Below are 22,176 nucleotides of genomic sequence, written 5' to 3'. Positions count from 1 at the left end.
GTCATGATTTGACCTCGTTTTTTTCAGAGTTGCCATGCCTTGAAAGCACCAAAAGTGATGATGGAGCATTCTTTTTTAGATTGAATGTAGCAGATTTTTACTTGTGACCTTACCTGCATTAGAAAAAAATGCCTTTGAACATTCAATCATAACTGACCTGTTCTCACAATAGGAAAACACCTGTTGATGTAAATGTACAATATTACATAATTATATTATTTTAGAATAGGACCTATGACTTGTCAGATTGTATTTTATCAGTAGCCTAAACCAAGACATTCATAAATCATTTTCTGGTCCGTCAGCTTCAGTGCGGTGTTGTGTTCGAGACCACCTGAAGCGAGACCGATTCAAGCGAGACCGACATCACAAATATTCTACTAACCAAGACTTCGGGACAATCTTTTTCAATACATTTTTTTGCATACCCATTGTCAGTGGTTTAAAGTACTTATGTAAAGATACTTTAAAGGATTACTTAAGTCGTTTTTTGGGGTATCTGTACTTTACTGTTTATATTTTTGACTACTTTTACTTTTACTTCTCTACATTCCTAAAGAAAATAATGTACTATTTACTGCATACATTTCCCTGACACCTTTCTACTAAGGTATCTTGACTTTTACTCAAGTATGACAATTGGGGACGTTTCCACCACTGCCCATTATTGCCATAGTTAGCGTTTACTGGTAGATATCATAAATTGAAATGTCTTTCCTACCTACCTGCTCCACACCAAAACTAGTTGAGAGCTACATGCTCTTGCTGCCTGCAGATGATACTCTGCTGAAACTAGACTATGTGAGGCACGCATGTGAATATCTTTCACATGCTTTGCGATTTTGTAGACTACTTTGTGCATTATTTCACTATTGTACTACATGATTGATACAGCTTATACCTCCACTACACTACTTTGATACGCTTCAGTGGGGATTAAGAAGTGAGTATACGCAATGCCAACTGAAAATAAGTGGGTATACGGCATATATCTGCATTTATAAACTGGGTGGTTCGAGCCCTGAATGCGGATTGGCTGACAGCCGTGGTATATCAGACCTTATACCACGGGTATGACAAAACATGTATTTTTACTGCTCTAATTACATTAGTAACCAGTTTATAATAGCAATAAGGCACCTCAGGGTTTGTGGTGTATGGCCAATATACCATTGCTAAGGGCTGTGCGTAAGAATAGCCCTTAGCTGTGGTATATTGGTCATATACCACACCCCCTAGTGCCTTATTGCTTAATTAGCCTCCACTACACCACTGGCCCTTTGTGTTTTACAGTAAGTGCACTCTCCTACACAAGCGCGCTGGTATTTCCGTTGCTGTCCTTTCAGCATCAATAACCTATCACACACTGAAGGCCTAGGTCCAATAGGTTTGCTACTGTGCAAACATGTCTATACTAGCCATAAAGACTTTTCGGGTATTAATGTTTCAACAAAGGAGTGTATATATTTGGCCTGGCGAAGCGGTTTTATACGCCAATTGAATGGAAGCTGATAATTATGAGTTTTTTACAGTGGTGGGAAAAAATACCCAATTTTCGCACTAGAAAGTTACTCAAGTAAAAGTTAAAGTCAAACTTCATTTGATTTTGATTTGATTTGAGCTGTATTGGCTGCAGGGCCAGCTAAGAGATAATGGGGATGAACAATGAGTTTACTATTAAACATACTCATACAGTTCCATTGGGGTGGGTTGCTTTCATTCTGTAGAGATGGTGTGCTCTAGTCTAATGCTGTAGGCTAGTACACAGTTGACTGTTATCATATGATAGAAGCAGCAGACATTACCTTTGGAGGGGCATGTGCTCAATTAACTCTGCAACTCTTCCAACTATTGACTTTTCTTCAGAAATGCCACTAGTTCGACGCCAAAACATTGACAACAAAACATATCGACATAGTAAAATAAATAAGTGTGTCAAATAAAAATAAAGGATATTTCATACTGAAACACTCATTTTAAAACCCAATGGTATTCACTTAGTTGATGGTTTATATTTAGGATGATGTTTTACAGCTTTGTCATTCTATTTTTTTTATTTTTTTTTATAATCTTATTTAATTATTTCAAATATTTTAACATGTGATAAGGCCCACAGTGGGCCAGAGATAATTACAGACGCCTGTAATAATCTGAAGTACCCAAAAGGGACACTAGATGTCATGTGATAGATTACATAAAATCCTTGAACGATACCAGAATTCTGGTAGTTTACTGGTAAACTTTGAAAGTTTCCAGTAATTTACCATCCCTTTGCAACCCTAGGTGGGCTATCATCTGATCATCGTGAATGCAGATTATGTAAATCAGCCTGTTAGCTATCTAGCTATACTGTTGAAACAAACGAACTAGTCTTTACCTGTAGCTGTGACTGGAGTTTATTCTGCTGCTGACATCTGCCTCTTAGGCCTACTAACAAATGGTCAAATCAAAGCCTTCCCTTCCCTGTTCCTGACCGTGAGATGAGATGTATGCAACTCAAAAGGGAGCCACTGCTACACTAGCCTACCATTCAACACCGGTAGATTCTGCTTGCAGGACGAGGGCAGCATGCGCAACATTTAAATAATGGGAAATTAATTTAAATGACGAGAGAAAAAATTGACTAAAGGGGAAATAAAAATGGTATAGTTAAACAATGCCACCAATCTGAAAGGGCACTTTTCTCATAGGAGGGAAAAAGGGAAGGTGCTCAGGCACCCTTAGACCTTTCTCTGTGCACTGGCCTTGAACAGGATAGTATGCACTGAACACACAATGCTTTTCTGCTAAACCAGCTTTTCTACTATATGTCACTTGAGTGTTGGTTATCTACATGAAAATGTTATGCAGTTGTGCTTTGTGTATTTTATCAAATTTTATGCAAATTCGATATTATGGCACCGTGCTGAATGTGCATTGTTCTACCATTGCAAACTGGTTAATCAAATCCTATCAATTATGAAAATAAACTTTTCACAAAGATATGCCACAGACTTACACAACCCAAGAATGATGATATCTGCGACATGAAAATCTGTCTCTTACAAGGGAAACCCAAAACTTGATTAGATCATCTCAAATATGTTACTGTACACATGGCTGCATTCACCCAGACTTCCAGTAAATCTGAGCTGTAATGCTATTCAATAGAAACAAGAACAATTCTATCACTCTTGAGAGTGGAGGGGGATACATGACCCAAGATGGGTTTGAGTGGCCTGTTGGATCCTTGCCCAGAACTGAAATATCATTCTCCTAAAAGCTTTCTTTTGCCTGTGGGAATCGTAGAACCCCAATCAATAGTTTGCGAGCTTGGTTGGATTACCATACAGCAGGCATGACTGTAACTGGCCAATGTACATGCAATTGTGAGACAATTAGACAAATCAGATTGCTGCCTGGTGGTGCCGGGTGAGATGACATTACAGAAAATGTGTGTGAACCTTCTGCTAATTTGTTCCTACTGCTAGTAACCGGATTTCTGGTATGTAAAAAATACAGCTGTCAGATATGCAGGGCAAGGCTTCTTATCTAATCATTAACCAGGAGACTTCCTACTTTTTGATCTCAGTAAAAGTGACACATTGAAGACTACAACTCCAACCTATGAAAGCAATTTAGTATTAGACAAATTTGTTTGGATCCAATGGTTGGAAAGGGTACAATTACATGTTCTATTGACCACAAGACCAAGAGGCCATTGTTATAGCAATGATGTCAGTTGAATTTGGTGGCTTGTTAATGGAGCTGTGCTGTCCTCTTGTGGTCAAGATAATGACATTAAAGAGATGGCCTATTCTGAAAACAAATACTTACAAGACACACAAGTTTGTTTTTGATTCAAATAATCAGAAGATATGAGTGCATGTACGTCTGCCTTCTTCATTTTTTCAGAATTGTATAATAAAAGACAGTATGATCACATTGCTGATGATTTAACACATATTGTCATATTTATTGATTATGTCCAATTTACAACAAAAAAAGGCATAGGATATACCACAATTGAACTGTTCTGAGGGATTGGAATTAAATATTTAAATCAGATCACTATTGCTTCAATTTTTTAACATTTCAGAAAACAGCAAATGTGTAGGACATACAAATGAAATGATTGAATACATACATACAGATTTCACATGTCCACTCATGTTATTTAAAAAAAAATAGACATCACACGTTAAAACCGACTTACAATACATCAAAATAACAATAATAATAATATAAAATCCTTTATTCCTTCTGACAGCAAACACATGTACATGTCTGAAACACACCACACCTCGTCACGTGAAAAATAAATCACCTTAACACATCCAACTTCATATCAAAATATAATCTATTTATTCCACATCTGGGATACAAATGACACTTTCCCTCACAAATGTCATGCAGTTATCATAGAAATCACTTACATTAAGGCAATAGTAGCGCCACCATAACAACAACCATTGTGGAGGTTAGGTAAAATTGATTATATATAGAGGTTAGGTACCATCGAGGTTCAGTTATTGTATTTTAAGGCCGAGCTCACTTGCTTATTGGTTGTAACAACTCGATTGAAAGTATAATAAATATGACAGAAAGATTCATAGGTTGTACATTATCATTTTAACTTCCTGAGCAGTTATTTGCAATACAGTATTAAGAACAGTGCTAAAGTTCTGTGGCTCTTCTGGGGAGTGCTGTTCTTTGAATTTCTCAACTAAATTGATACACTTACTTTCCTTGCACTTCCCAAAACTTTAAGTTGGCTTTATAAAATGTATAAAAAATAGCATTGAATATACAGTATATTTATTGCAATAATTCTTTGGATCAAAAAAAGTTCACAGTTTCATTTTAAAACAAAATAGTGCATCTAGTCACAGCTACTGAGTGTACTCTGGTTAGTTAGTTGTTCTTATTACAATATATAAATTAAACATCAACAAAAGAACAGTAGAAAACATGATTCTCTTATCATCAACGTAAAATATTTTATATTTTTAAGTAGCTTTCTTGCACACGAATGAAAGAATGCTCAACAGTTATGAAAAAGATAAATAATTATGTAGCCTATGTGCAGTATGTTTGGCTGATGTTATTTTGTAAAGAAGATTGACTAATTGTGTGCATGACTTTTTCTTTCCTCATCGATTAATCCCCATCTCCATCTGTATTTGCAAATTAATCAATCCCATAGGCCCATAGTTCCAATTGTTTCTTTGGAGGACTTCACACACAGTTTAATTTCTCAGAGCAGAAAACACAATTCAGAACCAAGGCACAATGCTTTCATCAGGCCCCACGTGGCCCCTGTAGCCAGGCCCCTGGACACCAGATTACAAAACCCTATTGGCTCCTAATCACATGGAAATTAACCAACTTCCAACAAGTATGCCATTCAGCAGCCTAGCGGGCCTAGTAAGAAGAAGGAATGAGCAGACACCAGACTTCAACTCTTCAACTCACTCTTGGCCCCCTACTGCTTGTTTATAGAAAATGGGGCGGTAAGATTGTTGCAGTGGTTGCAGTTTTGAAGTATCATGCAGCTTTTTAAAATGTATATTTATATATTTTTTTCAAGCATAATTATACATACAGTGCCTTCGGAAACTAGACCCCTTGACGTTTTTCCACATTTTGTTACGTTACAGCATTATTCTGAAATTGATAAAAAAATGTTTTTAAATTGCAGCAATCTACACACAATACCTCATAATGACAAAGCAAAAACATAGATATATTTCTATGAATTGATTGGGGTCCACCTGTGGTCAAGTCAATTGATTGGACATGATTTGGAAAGGCAAACACCTGTTCATATAAAGTCCAAGCCATGTGGTCGAAGGAATTGTCCGTAGAACTTTGAGACAGGATTGTGTCAAGGCACAGATCTGGGGAAGGGTGTCAAATAAGGTCTGCAGCATTGCATCATTCTTAAATGGAAGAAGTTTGGAACCACCAAAACTCTTCCTAGAGCTGGCCGCCCGGCCAAACTGAGCAATCGGGGTAGAATGGCCTTGGACAGGGAGGTGACCCAGAATCTGATAGTCATTCTGACAGCTGTAGAGTTATTCTGTGGAGATAGCAGAACCTTCCAGAAGGACAACCATCTCTGCAGCACTCCCCAATCAGGCCTTCATGGTAGAGTGGCGCCGGTGCCCAGTCCAGGCACGGTGTTCAGTCCTGTTCCATGGTCAGAGCCTTATTCTGCGCTGGTGCCTAGTCCGGATACGGCGTCCAGTTCCGCTCCATGGCAGGAGCCTTCCTCTGCACCTATGTCTAGGCCTGGGCTGGTGTCTAGGCCTGGGCTGGTGTCCAGTCCGGCTCCATGGCAGGAGTCTTCCTTAACACCGAGGTCCAGTCCAAGCACAGTGTTCAACCCGGGGCCATGGCTGGATCCGCAGGATGAGCGGCTTCTTCGGCCCGCACCAGAGCCGTCCCCGATGCTGGCGGATCCGTGGGATGAGCGGATACTTCGCCCCGCACCCGAGCTGTCACCGACACTAATCACCCTACCCATTTGGTTTCAGGTTTTGCGGCCGGAGTCCGCACATTTGGGGGGGGGGGGGGGGTACTGTCACGCCCTGACCATAGAGAGCCATTGTTTCTCTATGGTGTAGTAGGTCAGGGCGTGACTAGGGGGTGATCTAGTATGTCTGTTGTGTTCTAGTTTCTTTTTCTATGTTGGTGTTCTGTATGATTCCCAATTAGAGGCAGCTGGTAATCGTTGTCTCTAATTGGGGATCATATTTATGTAGTTATTTTTCCCACCTGTGTTTGTGGGATCTTGTGGATGTGTAGTTGCCTGTGAGCACTCCATTGTCTTCACGGTTCAGTTATTGTTTTTGTGCGTTTCAGTTAATAAACTTCTGGAAACCATATCACACTGCACATTGGTCCGATAATCTTTTACAACGAACGTGACCAAAAAGCATGCATTGCAATATTCACACTTTTTACAATTTCTCTGACATTGTTGTAATAACCTAGATATAGGAATATATTCTAAATGCTTCACACATTTATGAAGAAGCATTGCTGAGGGCACAGCACTGACTTAACCAATTTATCGCCTGTCATCTTTCCATGTGTGCTTACCTGTCTGCTGAAGACTAAATGCCAAGGTCTGTGACGACGGGATAGGATAAGATATTTTTATATCCACTGAGAGCAGCATTGAAATACTGAGATTGTTTTTGTGAAATCAGGATTGGGGGTCTATAGAATAATCTTGGATGGTTGTCACTAGTTACCACAGCCACAAAGTAAAAATGGACTATATCCTAAAAATGTATGATAACAATGTTTTTTTGGTCTTAATTTAAGGTTATGGTTAGGTATAAAGTTACCAGTGTGGTTATGGCTAGGGTTAAGGTTAGGTTTAAAATCACATTTTAAATCTGTAATATGTAACTTTTTGGGCAACATAGAAACTTCACATAAACTTTGTAGGGTAAAATAAAAAATGTTTGGTCATGGAAAATGTATTTCACAGCTGTTTAGATGGTACAATGATTCCCTACAATATACTTGCATGTTTTGTCACACAAACAGAATTTTAGCAACCAAGAAATTTGGAACAATTTCTGCATAGCGCACTGTTAATTTTTTTTTAGAAATGGGTGGGGTTTATGACCTTGCGGCTGTGGTAACTAGTGATGACAGGCATGTTTGGACAAATTCACTATAGTGATCCGATTAAATTACTAGAGGTGCTGTGTCATAAACCCTCAAAGTTCTATAATGGGGCCAAAATGGCAGCCATCTTGGTCAGGGAGAAATCCAAAACAAGTCTCATTGGAAAGAATGGCAGTGGAGGTGGCATTGGTGATGCATTTCCTGCTTTTACTTATGCAGGAAAATAAAGGTAAGGCATGTGATGTATCAGAAATTGTGTAATGGAATTATAATCAACCTAAAATACTGTCATAGAATTATAAATACAGCCAATATGGGTTTTATACAAATGTTCTGTGTAAATAGCCTCTAAAAATATATGTAAAGAGTCCATAAATGTCTCCGTTTTTTGGGGGGGAGGGGGGGGGGCATCTGAGTGTTATTATATGATACAATATCAGTACTTGTTGCGTTTACAACTTGTGTAAATCCTATCATCAACTGATGGCATATTGGCAGTTAATTTGAAAAATATCTAGACTAATTATTGTAAAACTATCTGACTAGCTAGCTAACACACACATACAGTGCAGATTAATTCTTCACATTCATTGTTTTACACAAAATCTTATCACAGCACTGGCAGCTCATGGTTGACCAACATGGTTAACATTTGCGCCATCATAAAAAGGTTCAATCTATTGTAGTATTCTCTTAACTCTATGAAATGCGCACAGTCAACCAGGAATTGAGACGGGCAAACGTCGTCACGTCACGTCAGAGAATATTAGTTGGCCAACCAAGGTTTTTCTAGAAGTTCTTCATCGCGTTTCACAATCAGGTGCTCTTCAGTCGCTTGAAGCTTGTGATTCCTACAGGATACAGAATGTCAGACGTCAGCAAGACTGAAAAGTTCCAGTTATATGTCCCGATTTTGGAGGAATTATGTGACGGTAAAACATACTTTGGAAATTGCAACCTAGTGTTATGCATAGATTTACTGAACACTAATAATATTGAACTGTCTGGTTCTAATCTTCATTTCCTCCACTTGCCACTACAGTGTTGCAGAGAGGGCTGAAAAACAATTTTGCTGACGCGCAAGTTTGTGTTGTCGACTGTCCAGACCTCACTCAAGATCCGTTTAAGTTTCCCGTCAAGGGTAACACGTTGCAACTTCTTGGAACACTGTATCGTTTTGCATTTTCTTAATTTTTATGCAGTTATACTTTGTTACCATCTCAACCTCGCTGTAGTATCTATTTTACCTATCGACAGGGTTGTGTGGAAAACCTCGCATTACAGATGTGGGGGGAGTGCCCTATTTGGTCCCCCTGGTCAAAGTGGACAAGGTACAGGGAATGAAAGCCATAACGATAAACTAATGTGAGATGAATGCTATAACAATTGGTCCAATATAAATTCTTATTTCTCTCAAGGAGTACAACATGAACACTGTGTCAAAGGAATTGGAGCTACCTGGAGCATTCATTCTTGGTGCAGGAGCTGTATCCTCCAAAAATGTTGGAATGAATGCAGAGGTTTGTTAACTGTCAAAATTATCTTCCAATTGTCTTGATATATTTATGGAGTATTTTGTCAGACTTATTATGATTACATGAATAGAAAGACTACCTAAAGTTGTCATTTTTGATTACATTATGGCAGAGTGGTTAAGTTAAATGCGCAAGACACATTTCAGTTGATTGCATTCAGTTTCGCAGCTGACTAGGTATCCCCTTTAAATAATAGTTAGTAAATTATAATTAATCATTTCCCCTTAAATAATAATTAGACACAACTAAGGTTAATATAGTTTGCTTTATTTGTCAATATGTTGAGCCTTCTCATTTTGATTATCATCACCCCAGATGATGCCTCTGGTGCTCACTGAAGCTGAGGGAAGGCCTGCAGTGAATAGCAGCTGGTTTTCCTCCATAAATCCAGATAATAACCAGTGTCTTTTGGAGAAATACAGCGATAAGTTCTCAGACTGTGACTTTGGACTGCTGGCAAACTTGTATGCATGTGAGGGAAAGCCTGGAAAGGTAAGAAATGGATGGTTTGGCTCGTAAGAGAATGGTGAGTGTGATATTTGGAATTATAACTAGTATTACTATGATGCTCATAACAAGTTAAAAACCAAATGAGATTTTAGGGCTGAGTGTCATTTCAATTGTGCTTAATCATTGTGTATTACTCATTATTTTGTCTTCCTGGTGAATAATACCCTCATCTGGTTATGCATTTACATAAACAAAATGCACTTTAGGTTCATGATTTAAATAATGTTTACACAGATTATGACCTCCCTGTCTGTGTTTGCTCCAATGGTTTACTTTAGGTCTTCACATATTAACAGAAGAAAAGTGACTATGAACTGGTTGTGTAATCAGTGCTGAAAATGTAGTTTTTTCTTCTTATCACTGTCAGGTCATAGAGGTGAGAGCCAAAAGGAGAATAGGAGAAGAGAGCCTTGTGGGTGCTCTGAGGAAGACCATGGAGGAGCACTACCCTGATAAAAGCCTGGCTCTGGGGGGCACCTTCCTCATCCAGAAAGGGAAGGCCAAGATCCATATCATGGTAAAGACAAAAAACATGCAGATATGTGTTGACAGGATGCTGTGACATGGTGTTGTGGATTCAAGGCTCAATGCATGCTTATTGCTTAAAGGGGCAATCTGCAGTTGAAACGACAACAAAGCAGACTCCATGCCACTGTTTTGGTTAAAAGCTGAGGGCAGGGCCTGGAATGTAACTACTCTCAATTCTTAGACAGAGCTTTGGATGTAAGAACTGACCATTATAATATCAAAACTATAGTTATGTTTCGCTATATTGGATCACTCCAATATAATGGTATCACTCCGCGGTGGAGGGATACATCTGAGGTGAGGATTTACTCCCGTGTACACCTGTGTCATGGCTGGGGTCAACCGCTATATATAGACCCCATGACCGCGACACACATTCTCTTTCATTTTCTCGGCCGATGTCCGTAAGTTTGTACCTCAAACCATTCTGAAGTTCGCTTGGTAAGTCACTGGTAAGTAATATCTTGCATGGAAGTATACTCACTGGCTGTTTGCAGCCTGGAGCAGCTGGCCACACGGCCAGCCCCTCCTCTTGAGTGCTCCACTTGCTGCGTGAGGTTGACCTGTATCTTCTGCCCGTGGTTTGTCGTGCTTGTGTTTCGTTAGCGTTACACTACGACTCTGTGTGCACATATTAATATATTGGTGGCTCTTGCTGCAACAAACTGTATTTACCTTACACAACTTGCCGACTGGCTTGTTTTGTGTGTGTTGTGAATTTCTTTAACATGCTGTCCCCTCACTATAGGCGCGGGTTCTCTGCTAATTCCCCGACAGGGTTTTCTTGTTCTTTCTGCAGAATGTAAGAGTATGGTGGTGGGCTGCCACTACGTTGAGACATTAACTTTGGAGTTCCTTAACAGAGTTACTCTATCATATGGTGCAGTTTTTTGTTTTCTGCTTGGATATTAAACATGCTAGGTAAAATTGCAGTTGACGAAAAACACAAATCAAATCCATTACCTGCTTGCTGTTTTTTGTCTGTCTGCCTGTTTTTCCCACAGGGGTCTTCCCCTGTGTTTGCAGAGGTACTGGGTAATTTATCCCTCACCGGGTTCCTATTCCTCCAAGCAGGTCACGACGTAGCCCTCCCAGGGCGTTGGACCCCTGCTCCGTGGCCATGTTGGCTTGGCTGAGTTTATGACTTCCTTTTGTGACAAGTGTGATGCTGGCATCCCCCTGGGGATCTGCATACCTCATGTATGTACTGCCTGGGTTTGAGCCATACTGGATGCCTGTCTTGTGTGGTGTTCTTAGAACGTCTGCACCTGGCGCGATTGGTTGCCATGAGCAAGGGGAGGGCCGGCCAGGCTGGGGCTCAGGCTGGGGCTCTGGAGACGAGCTCCCTCCCTCAGGAGTGATGCGGCAGCGAGCTGTTAGTTCCCCTACTGGGCCCAGTACCCCTCCAAGGAAGTCAGAGCAGAGAAGGCAGAGCCCATCTGCTGCCAGTCCTGGATGGGGGCATGTTTTGGACCGCTGGTACCACCTTGAACGGAGGGCGCATGCCCTTTGTCAGGAGGTTAATAGCTTCAATGGCAACGACAGCTGCTCCCTGTTGACCAGTGATAGGCTGTACCCGGGGGATGATGCTGGCACTGTTCACCACGTGAGCAGGGCTGACAGGTCATCAGAAGCCGCCAGTGGGGCTTCATCGCCCCTAGTGGCTTGAGAGGCTATGAGAGGTCTACTCACTTGGGTAGCCACTGCACTGGACATCAACTGGTGGACAGTGAGGACTCTCCATCTGTCCCCATCTCTGCTCAGTTCCGCGAGGCCTTGCAGGAGAGCTGGGCCTCTGCCAGGGCATCTTTGATGCGACCTTGAGAGCCACATATGGGTCCCCCAGCATTCATGCTGCTGCAGGTGTACCTGCGGACTCTTTTTATTTTATTTTTTTTCCTGGCTGTTTTCCTAGCACCCCGGGCCCCTCACCCCATCACCCCAGGGCTGATGTTGGCTCAGGGGTTGATGACATTCTAGAGCAGACCGATAAGGTTCGTAGGGACCGGGAGACGGTTCATGCCGCCTCCTCAGTCCCCGGGTCCATGGCAGACGGACTGTTGCCACCCACCTGCACGACGGTGGGGTCCCTCTCCTGCTCTATCGCCTTGTGCTAAGGGATGACAGCGGGGAGGGGCACAGTGTGAGGTGATGCAACAGCCTGTTTTTCCCACAAGGGTCTTCCCCGGTTTTTGCAGAGGTACTGGGTAATTTATCCATCGCCGGGTTCCTATTCCTACAAGCGGGTCACGACATAAGCTCTCCCAGGGCTTCGGACCCCTGCTCCGTTGGCTTGGCTGAGCTTATGGCTTCTCTTTGACAAGTGTCAAAGAGAAGCCCCCCCCCCCCCCCGAAGAAAACCCTGAGGCTGGAGATTTCCTCACTTCTGGACAAGGGTGTTGTTCGCAGGATTGAGACATTAGAATGACTGTGGCTTCTACTCCACTTACTTTGTGGTCCCAAAAGGAGATGGAGGGTTTCGACCAATTCTGGACCTCCGCAACCCTCAATCGTTACTTGAAGGTGCTTAGGTTCCACATGCTGTCCAAAGCCCACGTGTTGCAGGCCGTGTCCAGGGACCAGTGGTTTGTGATGCTAGACCTGATGGCGGTGGAACCTGCCAATGCCTGTTGGGCTTACTGATGGCGGCCTCGTTGTTGATTCCCCTGGGCCTGCTCCATCTCCGGCCAACTGTGGTTCAACTCCCACCAGCTGCACCCAAAGTGCCACTGTCACCGCCAGCTGCGGGTGACTGCACAGTGCCTCAGGGTGGTGTTGAGGTGGCGCTGTCACTCCTTTCTCTCAGACATGTCCTGGTGATAACGAACAACACCACAATGGTGGCTTACATCAACCATCAGGGTGGACTGAGGTCCCACCACCTCCATATTATGGCATGGGAGCTCCTTCTCTGGGCTCAGGGATGTCTAGCGTGTCTACGCGCAGCGCACGTACCTGGCATCCTAAATGTGGCAGCGGATATGCTCTCGAAAGAGGGCCTGCCACCATGGGACTGGAGCCTACATCTCCAGGTGGTGCAGCACCTGTGGGACAAGTTCGGGAGGGCACAGGTGGGCCTGTTTGCCTCCTTGGATAATGCACACTGCCCCCTGTGGTACTCCATGTCTGAGCCACCAGGGCCTCTGGGCTTGGATGCTCTGGCTCACGATTGGCCAGGGCTGGAGCTTACACATTCCCCCCTTTTCCCCTGAATCAGGCTGTGCTGGACAGGACCAGGATGGCAGAGCATCGTCTGCTTCTGGTGGCCCCATACTGGCCCAGACGACCCTGGTTCAGCCTTCTCCTGTCCCGGTTGTCTGGGACACCTTGGCAACTTCCCCTGAGACCGGACCTGCGGTCTCAGGCTGGGGGAATTCTGTGGCATCTGAGGCCACACCGTCTCAGTCTGTGGGCTTGGCCACTGAACGGCACCAATGGTCCATGTTAGGACTACAGGATGGTGTAATGAACACCATGCAAAAAGCAAGTATGCGGCAGGTTGTAACCATCACCCCAGTTGCGCTGTCGCTTGTTCTGCTCTTGGTGCACTGGTGTTGAGGTTGTGCCCGAGTCATGCGGGGTACAGTATGTTCTCCAATACCTGCAGTCTCACTTGAATGAGGGCTTGGCAGCCTCTACACAGAGGGTAATTGGCCGCTATATCTGCCTACCATGCGGGGTGGATGGACAGGCCAGTGAGGCGCCATCCCTTGATCTCCAGGTTTATGAAGGGGGTTCGTCGCCTGCGTCCAGCTAGGACCCACTCAATGGCGAGCTGGGATCTGGATGTGGTCTTTCAGCTTGGCAAAGCCGCCTTTCGAACAGTTGGAGTCTGCCACCCTGAAACACCTCTCTATGAAGGTGGTTTTCTTGGTAGCGATTACTTCCATGAAGAGGGTGGGTGAGTGCCATTCTGTTTCGGTAAGTTCTGAGTGCTACCGGATGGACCCTGGGGGGAGGAGTATATCTCTCCGCCCCAACCCTTCATTCCTCCCGAAGGTTCTGTCAGACAGGCATGTGAACATCCCTTTATATCCTATCTGCTTATGACCACCCCCAGGAGTAAATCCTCACCTCAGATGTATCCCTTCATTGCGGAGTGATACCAATATATTGCAGTGATCCATATCGCTTACACAACCGTGGTTACATACGTAACCTTCATTTTAACCATGTTTTGAGGCCATACAGTGTGTTTTTACATTTACTTTGTTTACAAACATTGGAGTAAAATAATGTTATATTTTGGGTTCTGATGGGGTACAACAGATGAACTAAGCTCATGAGGCAATTTGAAGTTATATTCTTTGAGAGTCAATTGGTATGTACAGTACATTTGGAAAGTTTTCAGACCCCCTTCCCTTTTTCCACATTTTGTTACGTTACAGCCTTTTTCTAAAATGGATGGGGGAAAAAAAGAAAAATCCTCATCAATCTACTACACACAATGCCCCATAATACCCCACAGTTGACATTGCATGTCAGAGCAAAAACCAAGCCATGAGGACGAAGAAATTGTCTGTAGATTGTGTCGAGGCACAGATCTGGGCAAGGGTACCAAAAACAATTCTGCAGCATTGAAGGTCCCCAAGAACACAGTGGCCTCCTTCATTCTTAAATGGAAGAAGTTTGGAACCACCAAGACATGTAACCCCCCCCCCCCCCCCCAAAAAAGATGTATTTTTATTTTTATACAAAGTCAGGGGATCTGAATACTTTGCGAACGCACTGTATCAATGTACAGTGCATTCAGAAAGTATTCAAACCCCTTGACTTTATCCACATTTAGTTTGGTTACAGCCTTATTCTAAAATTAATTGCATAGTTTTTTCCCCCCCTCAATCTACATACAATACCCCATAATGACAAAGCAAAAACAGGTTAATAAAATACAAAAAACTTTCTCATTTATATTTGTATTCAGACCGTTTACTTAGTACTTTGTTGAAGCACTTTTGTCAGCGATTACAGCCTTCCGTCTACTTGGGTATGACGCTACAAGCTTGGCACACCTGTATTTGGGGAGTTTCTCTCATTATTTTCTGCAGATCCTCTCAAGTTCTGTCAGGTTGGATGGGGAGTGTCGTTGCACAGCTATTCAGGTCTCTCCAGAGTTGTTGGATCGAGATCAAGTCCGGGCTCTGGCTGGCCACTCAAGGACATTAAGATACTTGTTCCGAAGCCACTCCTGCGTTGTCTTGGCTGTGTGCTTAGGGTCATTGTCCTGTTGGAAGGTGAACCTTCGCCCGAGTCTGAGGTCCTGAGCACTCTGGAGAAGGTTTTGATCAAGGATCTATCTGTACTTTGCCTCATTCCCTCGATCCTGACTAGTCTCCCAGTCCCTGCCGCTGTAAAACATCCCCACAGCACGATGCTGCCACCACCATGCTTCACCGTAGGGATGGTGCCAGATTTATTCCAGACGTGACGCTTGGCATTCAGGCCAGAGTTCAATCTTGGTTTCATTGGACTAGAGAATCTTGTTTCTCATGGTCTGAGAGTCCTTTAGCTGCCTTTTGGCAAACTCCAAGCGGGCTGTCATGTGCCTTTTACTGAGGAGTGGGTTCCGTCTGCCCACTCTACCATAAAGGCCTGATTTGTGGAGTGCTGCAGAGATGGTTGTCCTTCTGAAAGGTTCTCCCATCTCCACAGAGGAATTCTGGACCTCTGTCAGAGTGACCATCAGGTTCTTGGTCACCTCCCTTCTCTCCCGATTGCTCAGTTTTGGTACCCTTCCCTAGATCTGTGCCTTGACACAATCCTGTCTTGGATCTCGAAGGACAATTCCTTCGACCTCATGGCTTGGTTTTTTCTCTGACATGCCCAGTCAACTGTGGGACCTTATATAGGCCGATGTGTGCCTTTCCAAATCATGTCCAATCAATTGAATTTACCACAGGTGGACTCCAATCAAGTAGTACAAACATCAAGGGTGATTAATGGAAACAGGATGCACCGGAGCTCAATTTTGAGTCTCATAGCAAAGGGTTTGAATACTTATGTAAATAAGGTATTTCTGTTTTTAATACATTTGCAAAACCTGTTTTTCTCTTTGTCATTGAGGTATTGTGTGTAGATTAAGGATTTTTATTTAATCAATTTTAGAATAAGGCTGTAATGTAACAGTGGAAAGGTCAAGGGTTCTGAATACTTTCCGAATGCACTGTACATGTCCAAAAAGGATGCAGCAACTGCAATTGCCCCTTAACTAATTTTCATGTCTTAACATGTTTGTCATCAAACCACAGCAATGGACACCAACAGTGTCAGAATTTATGTAGGCTTTTTTACTGAAGCCTCAGAGAGCATTACCAAATCCCATTTGTTGTGTTTCTGGTGACCCTGTGCATAGCCAAGGGAGTTCTCAGCCTGCCCACTCAACTCCAACGATGATGTTAACAAATGGCTGAAACATTTTGAGGTCAGCGCACCATTGATATGCCAGTCTGTGATGGTCTCCAGAGACCCCGTAAGTAGACTTAATCTACGATCCCTAACTTGACCTTTTTCTTTTGGCACTTTTTACTAACTGGCTTTTTACTATCCAGGGTTTGGACCTACGTGTGGAGCACACTCACTGCTTCAGCCACCATGGAGAGGGTGGTCACTACTACATAGACACCACTCCTGACACTGTGGAATACCTGGGTTACTTCATGCCTGCCGAGTTCGTCTACCGCATCGACCGACCCAGTGAGACCCACGAAGTTGGGCGAGACTGAAACATGACACAACTTAAGTCAAATTAATGTTAGAAAATCTTACCTTTTGATGTTGATTTATTTAACTGAATCAATGATTGATCATCAATCTATTTTACTTTATGCATTTTTCAAAAGGCCTTTGATTTGATGATTTTACAACAAAGACCACATTTGTTTTAGTCAGCACGATATTGTGCGATTTAAAGCTAAACGTTTTCAACAATAACTTAAACATTTCATGAATCGTTTGATAAAAATGCATTTGATTCAAATAATTGTAACATTTCATTATGTTGTACTTTAGCGAATAAACTACCTGTCAGTGATGTGTAAAATAAATATAAATTTCATTATTATTTCTAGATCAGTCAGTCACAATTTACTCATGATACTTTTTGATCTTCTTAGTCACGGCCACTGACATGACATGCGTGTTTCTACCTTATACTGCCAGGTAATGGAATGCCGAAAGGTAGGTAGAAAGCTTCGCTGCCTTTCATGGTTGTCACTGGTTAAGAAAAGTCAAAAGTGGCTATATCATCAATATTCATGAACATTTCTTAATTTAAGGTTAGCAGTGTGATTAAGGTTAGGTTAAAAATCTGTTTTTAAGAAAACATTGTAGAAATAGGTAGGGTTTATCCATAATTAGGACTTTGTGGTTGTGGGAACTAGTGATGACTGCCTTTCATGTGTCAATGGCTGTGTTTGAGAGCATCAAAACTGTGATTGTATCATGGGGAAATTGTGACTGACTGACTGATCTTCAAATAATAATGAGTAGTTATTTATGATACAAGGTGATCTGTAGATCCATCAGTCACCTGCCATATTTTTGATGCTCCCGAACTTGGCCAATATGTTCCATTCATTTTTAATGCACGCAAATAACAAATTCTCGTGTATTGCCGTGAAAAAGTTCTGGGATTGGCAGAGCTCGCTCCTGTCTGTGGACGTCACATCTCCCGCCTTTTGGAGGTTATGTCTTTTACTGCTAGCTAAAGAAACTCCGCTGATCAGGATGGCTAACATATTGTATCTGAAACAGTTTTCAAAGTTGGATTTTCTAGCGAGGTAAGGGGTGATACAGGGTGGAAGCCCAACACCTGAGCTTTGGGACAAAACATCAAAGAATAGGGACAGAAAATAAAACGATCATTTCAATCTGAGTGGTATCAAAGGAAAGACTGGCTATGTGGAACCAACCCATAGAAACTGCCACCGTGTTTGCTTTTTGCTCTTGGTTTATGGTGGAATTTTCAATGAAACTGACGCACTCTTCCGTGTTCTGCAGAACAAAGTGATGGATATGGGTTTCTGCCTTACTCGTGTCAGCGACCCAATGAAAGAACTGGAACAGCAGCAACAATACTTTGATAGTTTCTATGAGCAGAACTGTAATGAACTGGGCCTGGCAGAAAGCAAAACTCATAGTAAACAGCCGATCAGAATAGAGAGGGGGCGAATGAATATGCTACAACATACTGGACAATATCTTTTAAACTTTTTTTTATTAACAACTAATCAATACAGGAAGTACATGTGGGAACACAAGTATATATCAATAATATACAAAGGACAATTGGCCTAGAGGTACAATATCACATTACACAAGGACCTTAAGGGACATACATACACTTATTATTCTAACAGCTTTTTTGTTAGAGTATTTAATTGTCTTAAAATACAGTTCAATTTATTTTTGTAAGGTAAGAAAAGGTGGTGTTTTGTTTGTAAATGTACATTTGTGAATATGAAATTTGGCCAAAAGAATAATGAATGATTTACATAAATGTTTCAGCTTATTTCTTATTTATTTAGGTAAAGAATCCAAGCAGTACATCTCTCCACAATAGTGTAAGCTCTTCATAAATGTGTTCAATTATAAATCTACTGATGTCAGATTTCTTACATGAATACAATGCCAAAAGAAGATGCACCACGGTTTCTGGGTGGTCATTACAAAAGGAACCATTTGAGTTGTTTTCCTTAAACTTCTCCATATAGTAGTTGGCAGGATAATATTTATGAATATTTTGAAAGGAAACTTCCTTAACTTTGTTAACAAGTAGGTATGTGTTTGGCAACATCCAAACTGTTTTCTAACAGATATGATCAATAAATCCATTCCAATAAGGCATGACATAAGGTACATACAACATCCTGCTGAAACAAGGTTCGTATCGCTCTGTTGTTGAATGGACCAAAAGAGAAACAAATCTTTCCTACTGATGAGTCAACAGGGTCAATAGAAGGTAGGCTCTGAGGGTCAGGTCTTGACACGTTCCTGAATAATAAAGCAACACCTGAGGGAATGGCATCTAAAACAATTGCAAAATCTTTAGAGGGACCTTGTAAAGTGATAAGAATTCCTTTTAACTAAGTAAAATACCCTTTGCTCACCAATAGGATATTATTTCGGAACCAATATTCTAAAAACAAAGTAGTATTTTTATACAATACAGATGGATAATGGCTAATTTAGTGATCATTTCCTGTATTCTGAGGGGTTCTAATGAGCCAAATAAACAAATGAAATGCCTTGACTTACAGAGGAATAAAATGTACATTGCTCTATTGCAAGATACATCTTTTGGGGGATGATGTCCATAGACTTCAAAACAAATACTACAAACTGGCAGCTGCTTCCTGCTTCATATCTAAATCTAAAGGGATGCTTATTCTACATAAATGCAATCTACCCCATACAATTTAAAAAAGTGGAAATGATAAACAGGGCAGATTTACTTACTTATGTTCCATTCTGTATGGTAGGAAAATAGCATTTGTATCTACGCTCCTAACTCATGACAAATATTGTCTCCCTTCTGTAGCCAGAAGCCTGCTCAATTTAAAGGATTATACGCTTATTATTGGAACTGACATGAATGCCATTATTGATTCTAAAGTAGATTGATCTGGACCTTCTTATAGCTCATCACAAGTGAATGCTCCCAATTTCTTAATCTTAATGGTTGTTGGAGATTTCATAATCCCACAAAGAAGAACAATACATGCTTTTCTGCTTAAATTAAGACTTTCTCAAGAATAGACTATGTTTTAACATCTACTGATATTACAGGTAACATAGAATGTCCGGTAATGTTTTTATAAATTCTATCTGATCATAATCTCATTCTTTGTCAATTTCAAATCTTCCCAATGAAGAAGCGTGCACTGAGATGGAGGTTTAATAATACTTTACTACACAACTCTGACTTCATCTTACAGTTTATATCAAATTTAAAATCATTTTCTGAAATAAATTACCACTCAGTGGATGACTCAACTATGGTACTGTATGGTTAGCTGTAAAAGGTTTCATAAGGGGAAACACTACACATTTTCTCTAATTGACAAAATAAAAAAAACACACATCTGAGCTATCTTTTTTTGCAGGTGCATGGTAACAGTTGAATAAAAATAGAAAAAACACGAAACCCGCACACTGCTCTTGATAGTATCAATGTGATGCATGTTTCTTCTTTTTTCCTCAAATATACAGAAATTAAGACTTCAGAAATTCTATTGATTGGAAAATCATTGTAAAATGCAGGAATACTCCCTTAAAAACAACTATTTAACAGAGATAGAACTTTTGCTAAAAACAAATAGACTGGAATTTAAAGAGCTGTTGTGACGTAGAGAAGAATTCATTATGCAGAGGGTGTGACAAAAATACTATTTTCAAGAGAGTAGGCCTAGCCACTTACTAGTACTGCAGCTTAAACATGCTGACACAACAACATCATAACAGCTAATCAGCTAACTTTTATTTAACCAGGTAGGCCAGTTGAGAACAAGTTCTCATTTACAACTGCGACCTGCCCAAGATAAAGCATAGCAGTGTGACAAAAACAACACAGAGTTACACATGGGATAAACAAACATAGTCAATAACACAATAGAAAAATCTATATACAGTGTGTGCAAATTTAGTAAGATTAGGGAGGTAAGGCAATAAATAGGCCATAGTGGCAAAATAATTACATTTTAGCAATTAAACACTGGAGTGATAGATGTGCAGAAGATGAATGTGAAAGTAGAGATACTGGGGTGCAAAGGAGCAAAAAAATAAATAATATGGGGATGAGGTAGTTGGGTGAGCTATTTACAGATGGGCTGTGTACAGGTGCAATGATCGGTAAGCTGCTCTCACAGCTGATGCTTAAAGTTAGTGAGGGAGATATAAGATTCCAGCTTCAGTGATTTTTGCAATTCGTTCCAGTCATTGGCAGCAGAGAACTGGAAGAAAAGGCAGCCAAAGTAGGTGTTGGCTTTGGGGATGACCAGTGAAATATATCTGCTAGAGAGCATGCTATGGGTGGGTGCTGCTGTGGTGACCAGTGAGCTGAGATGAGGCGGGGCTTTACCTAGCAAAGACTTATAGATGACCTGGAGCCAGTGGGTTTGGCAACAAATATGAAGCGAGGACCAGCCAACGAGAGCATACAGGTCGCAGTGGTGGGTAGTATATGGGGCTTTGGTGACAAAAAGGATGGCACTGTGATAGACTACATCCAATTGCTGAGTAGAGTGTTGGAGACTATTTTGTAAATGACATCGCCAAAGTCAAGGATCGGTAGGATAGTCAGTTTTACAAGGGTATGTTTGGCAGCATGAGTGAAGGATGCTTTGTTGCGAAATAGGAAGCCAATTCTAGGTTTAATTTTGGATTGGAGATACTTAATGTGAGTCTGTAAGGAGAGTTTACAGTCTAACCAGACACTTAAGTATTTGCAGATGTCCACATATTCTAAGTCAGAACCGTCCAGAGTAGTGATCCTAGACGGGTGGACGGGTGCGGGCAGCGATTGGTTGAAGAGCATGCATTTAGATTTACTTGTATTTAAGAGCAGTTGGAGGCCACGGAAGGAGAGTTGTATGGCATTGAAGCTCGTCTGGAGGTTTGTTAACACAGTGTCCAAAGAAGGGCCAGAAGTATACAGAATGGTGTTGTCTGCGTAGAGGTGAATCAGAGAATCACCAGTAGTAAGAGCGACATCATTGATATATACAGAGAAAAGAGTCTGCCCGAGTATTGAACCCTGTGGCACCCCCATAGAGACTCCCAGAGGTCCGGACAACAGGACCTCCGATTTGACACACTGAACTCTATCTGAGAAGTAGTTGGTGAACTAGGCAGACTTTTGAGAAATCAAGGCTGTTGAGTCTGCCGATAAGAATGCGGTGATTGACAGTGTCGAAAGCCTTGGCCATGTTGATGAAGATAGCTGCACAGAGCCTCCCGATTGGTGCAGTGGTTAAGGGTG

General features: G+C 41.7%; 1 protein-coding gene across 1 annotated transcript; it reads left to right on the top strand.

The window, feature by feature from the left end:
- Nucleotides 1-8,374: 8,374 nt before the first annotated feature.
- On the top strand, nucleotides 8,375-17,262 carry c12h11orf54 (chromosome 12 C11orf54 homolog). The gene is made up of 8 exons (XM_021623556.2): nucleotides 8,375-8,558; nucleotides 8,669-8,767; nucleotides 8,884-8,957; nucleotides 9,045-9,146; nucleotides 9,477-9,653; nucleotides 10,039-10,188; nucleotides 16,552-16,668; nucleotides 16,748-17,262. Exons 1-8 carry the CDS (start codon nucleotides 8,492-8,494, stop codon nucleotides 16,919-16,921), a joined length of 960 nt encoding a protein of 319 aa, XP_021479231.1. The 5' UTR covers nucleotides 8,375-8,491; the 3' UTR covers nucleotides 16,922-17,262.
- The last annotated feature ends 4,914 nt before the right edge of the window (nucleotides 17,263-22,176 follow it).

The sequence above is a fragment of the Oncorhynchus mykiss genome, chromosome 12, assembly GCF_013265735.2.
Source record: "Oncorhynchus mykiss isolate Arlee chromosome 12, USDA_OmykA_1.1, whole genome shotgun sequence".
Taxonomy (NCBI): Eukaryota; Metazoa; Chordata; class Actinopteri; order Salmoniformes; family Salmonidae; genus Oncorhynchus; species Oncorhynchus mykiss.
This window is presented reverse-complemented; position numbering and strand designations above follow the sequence as displayed.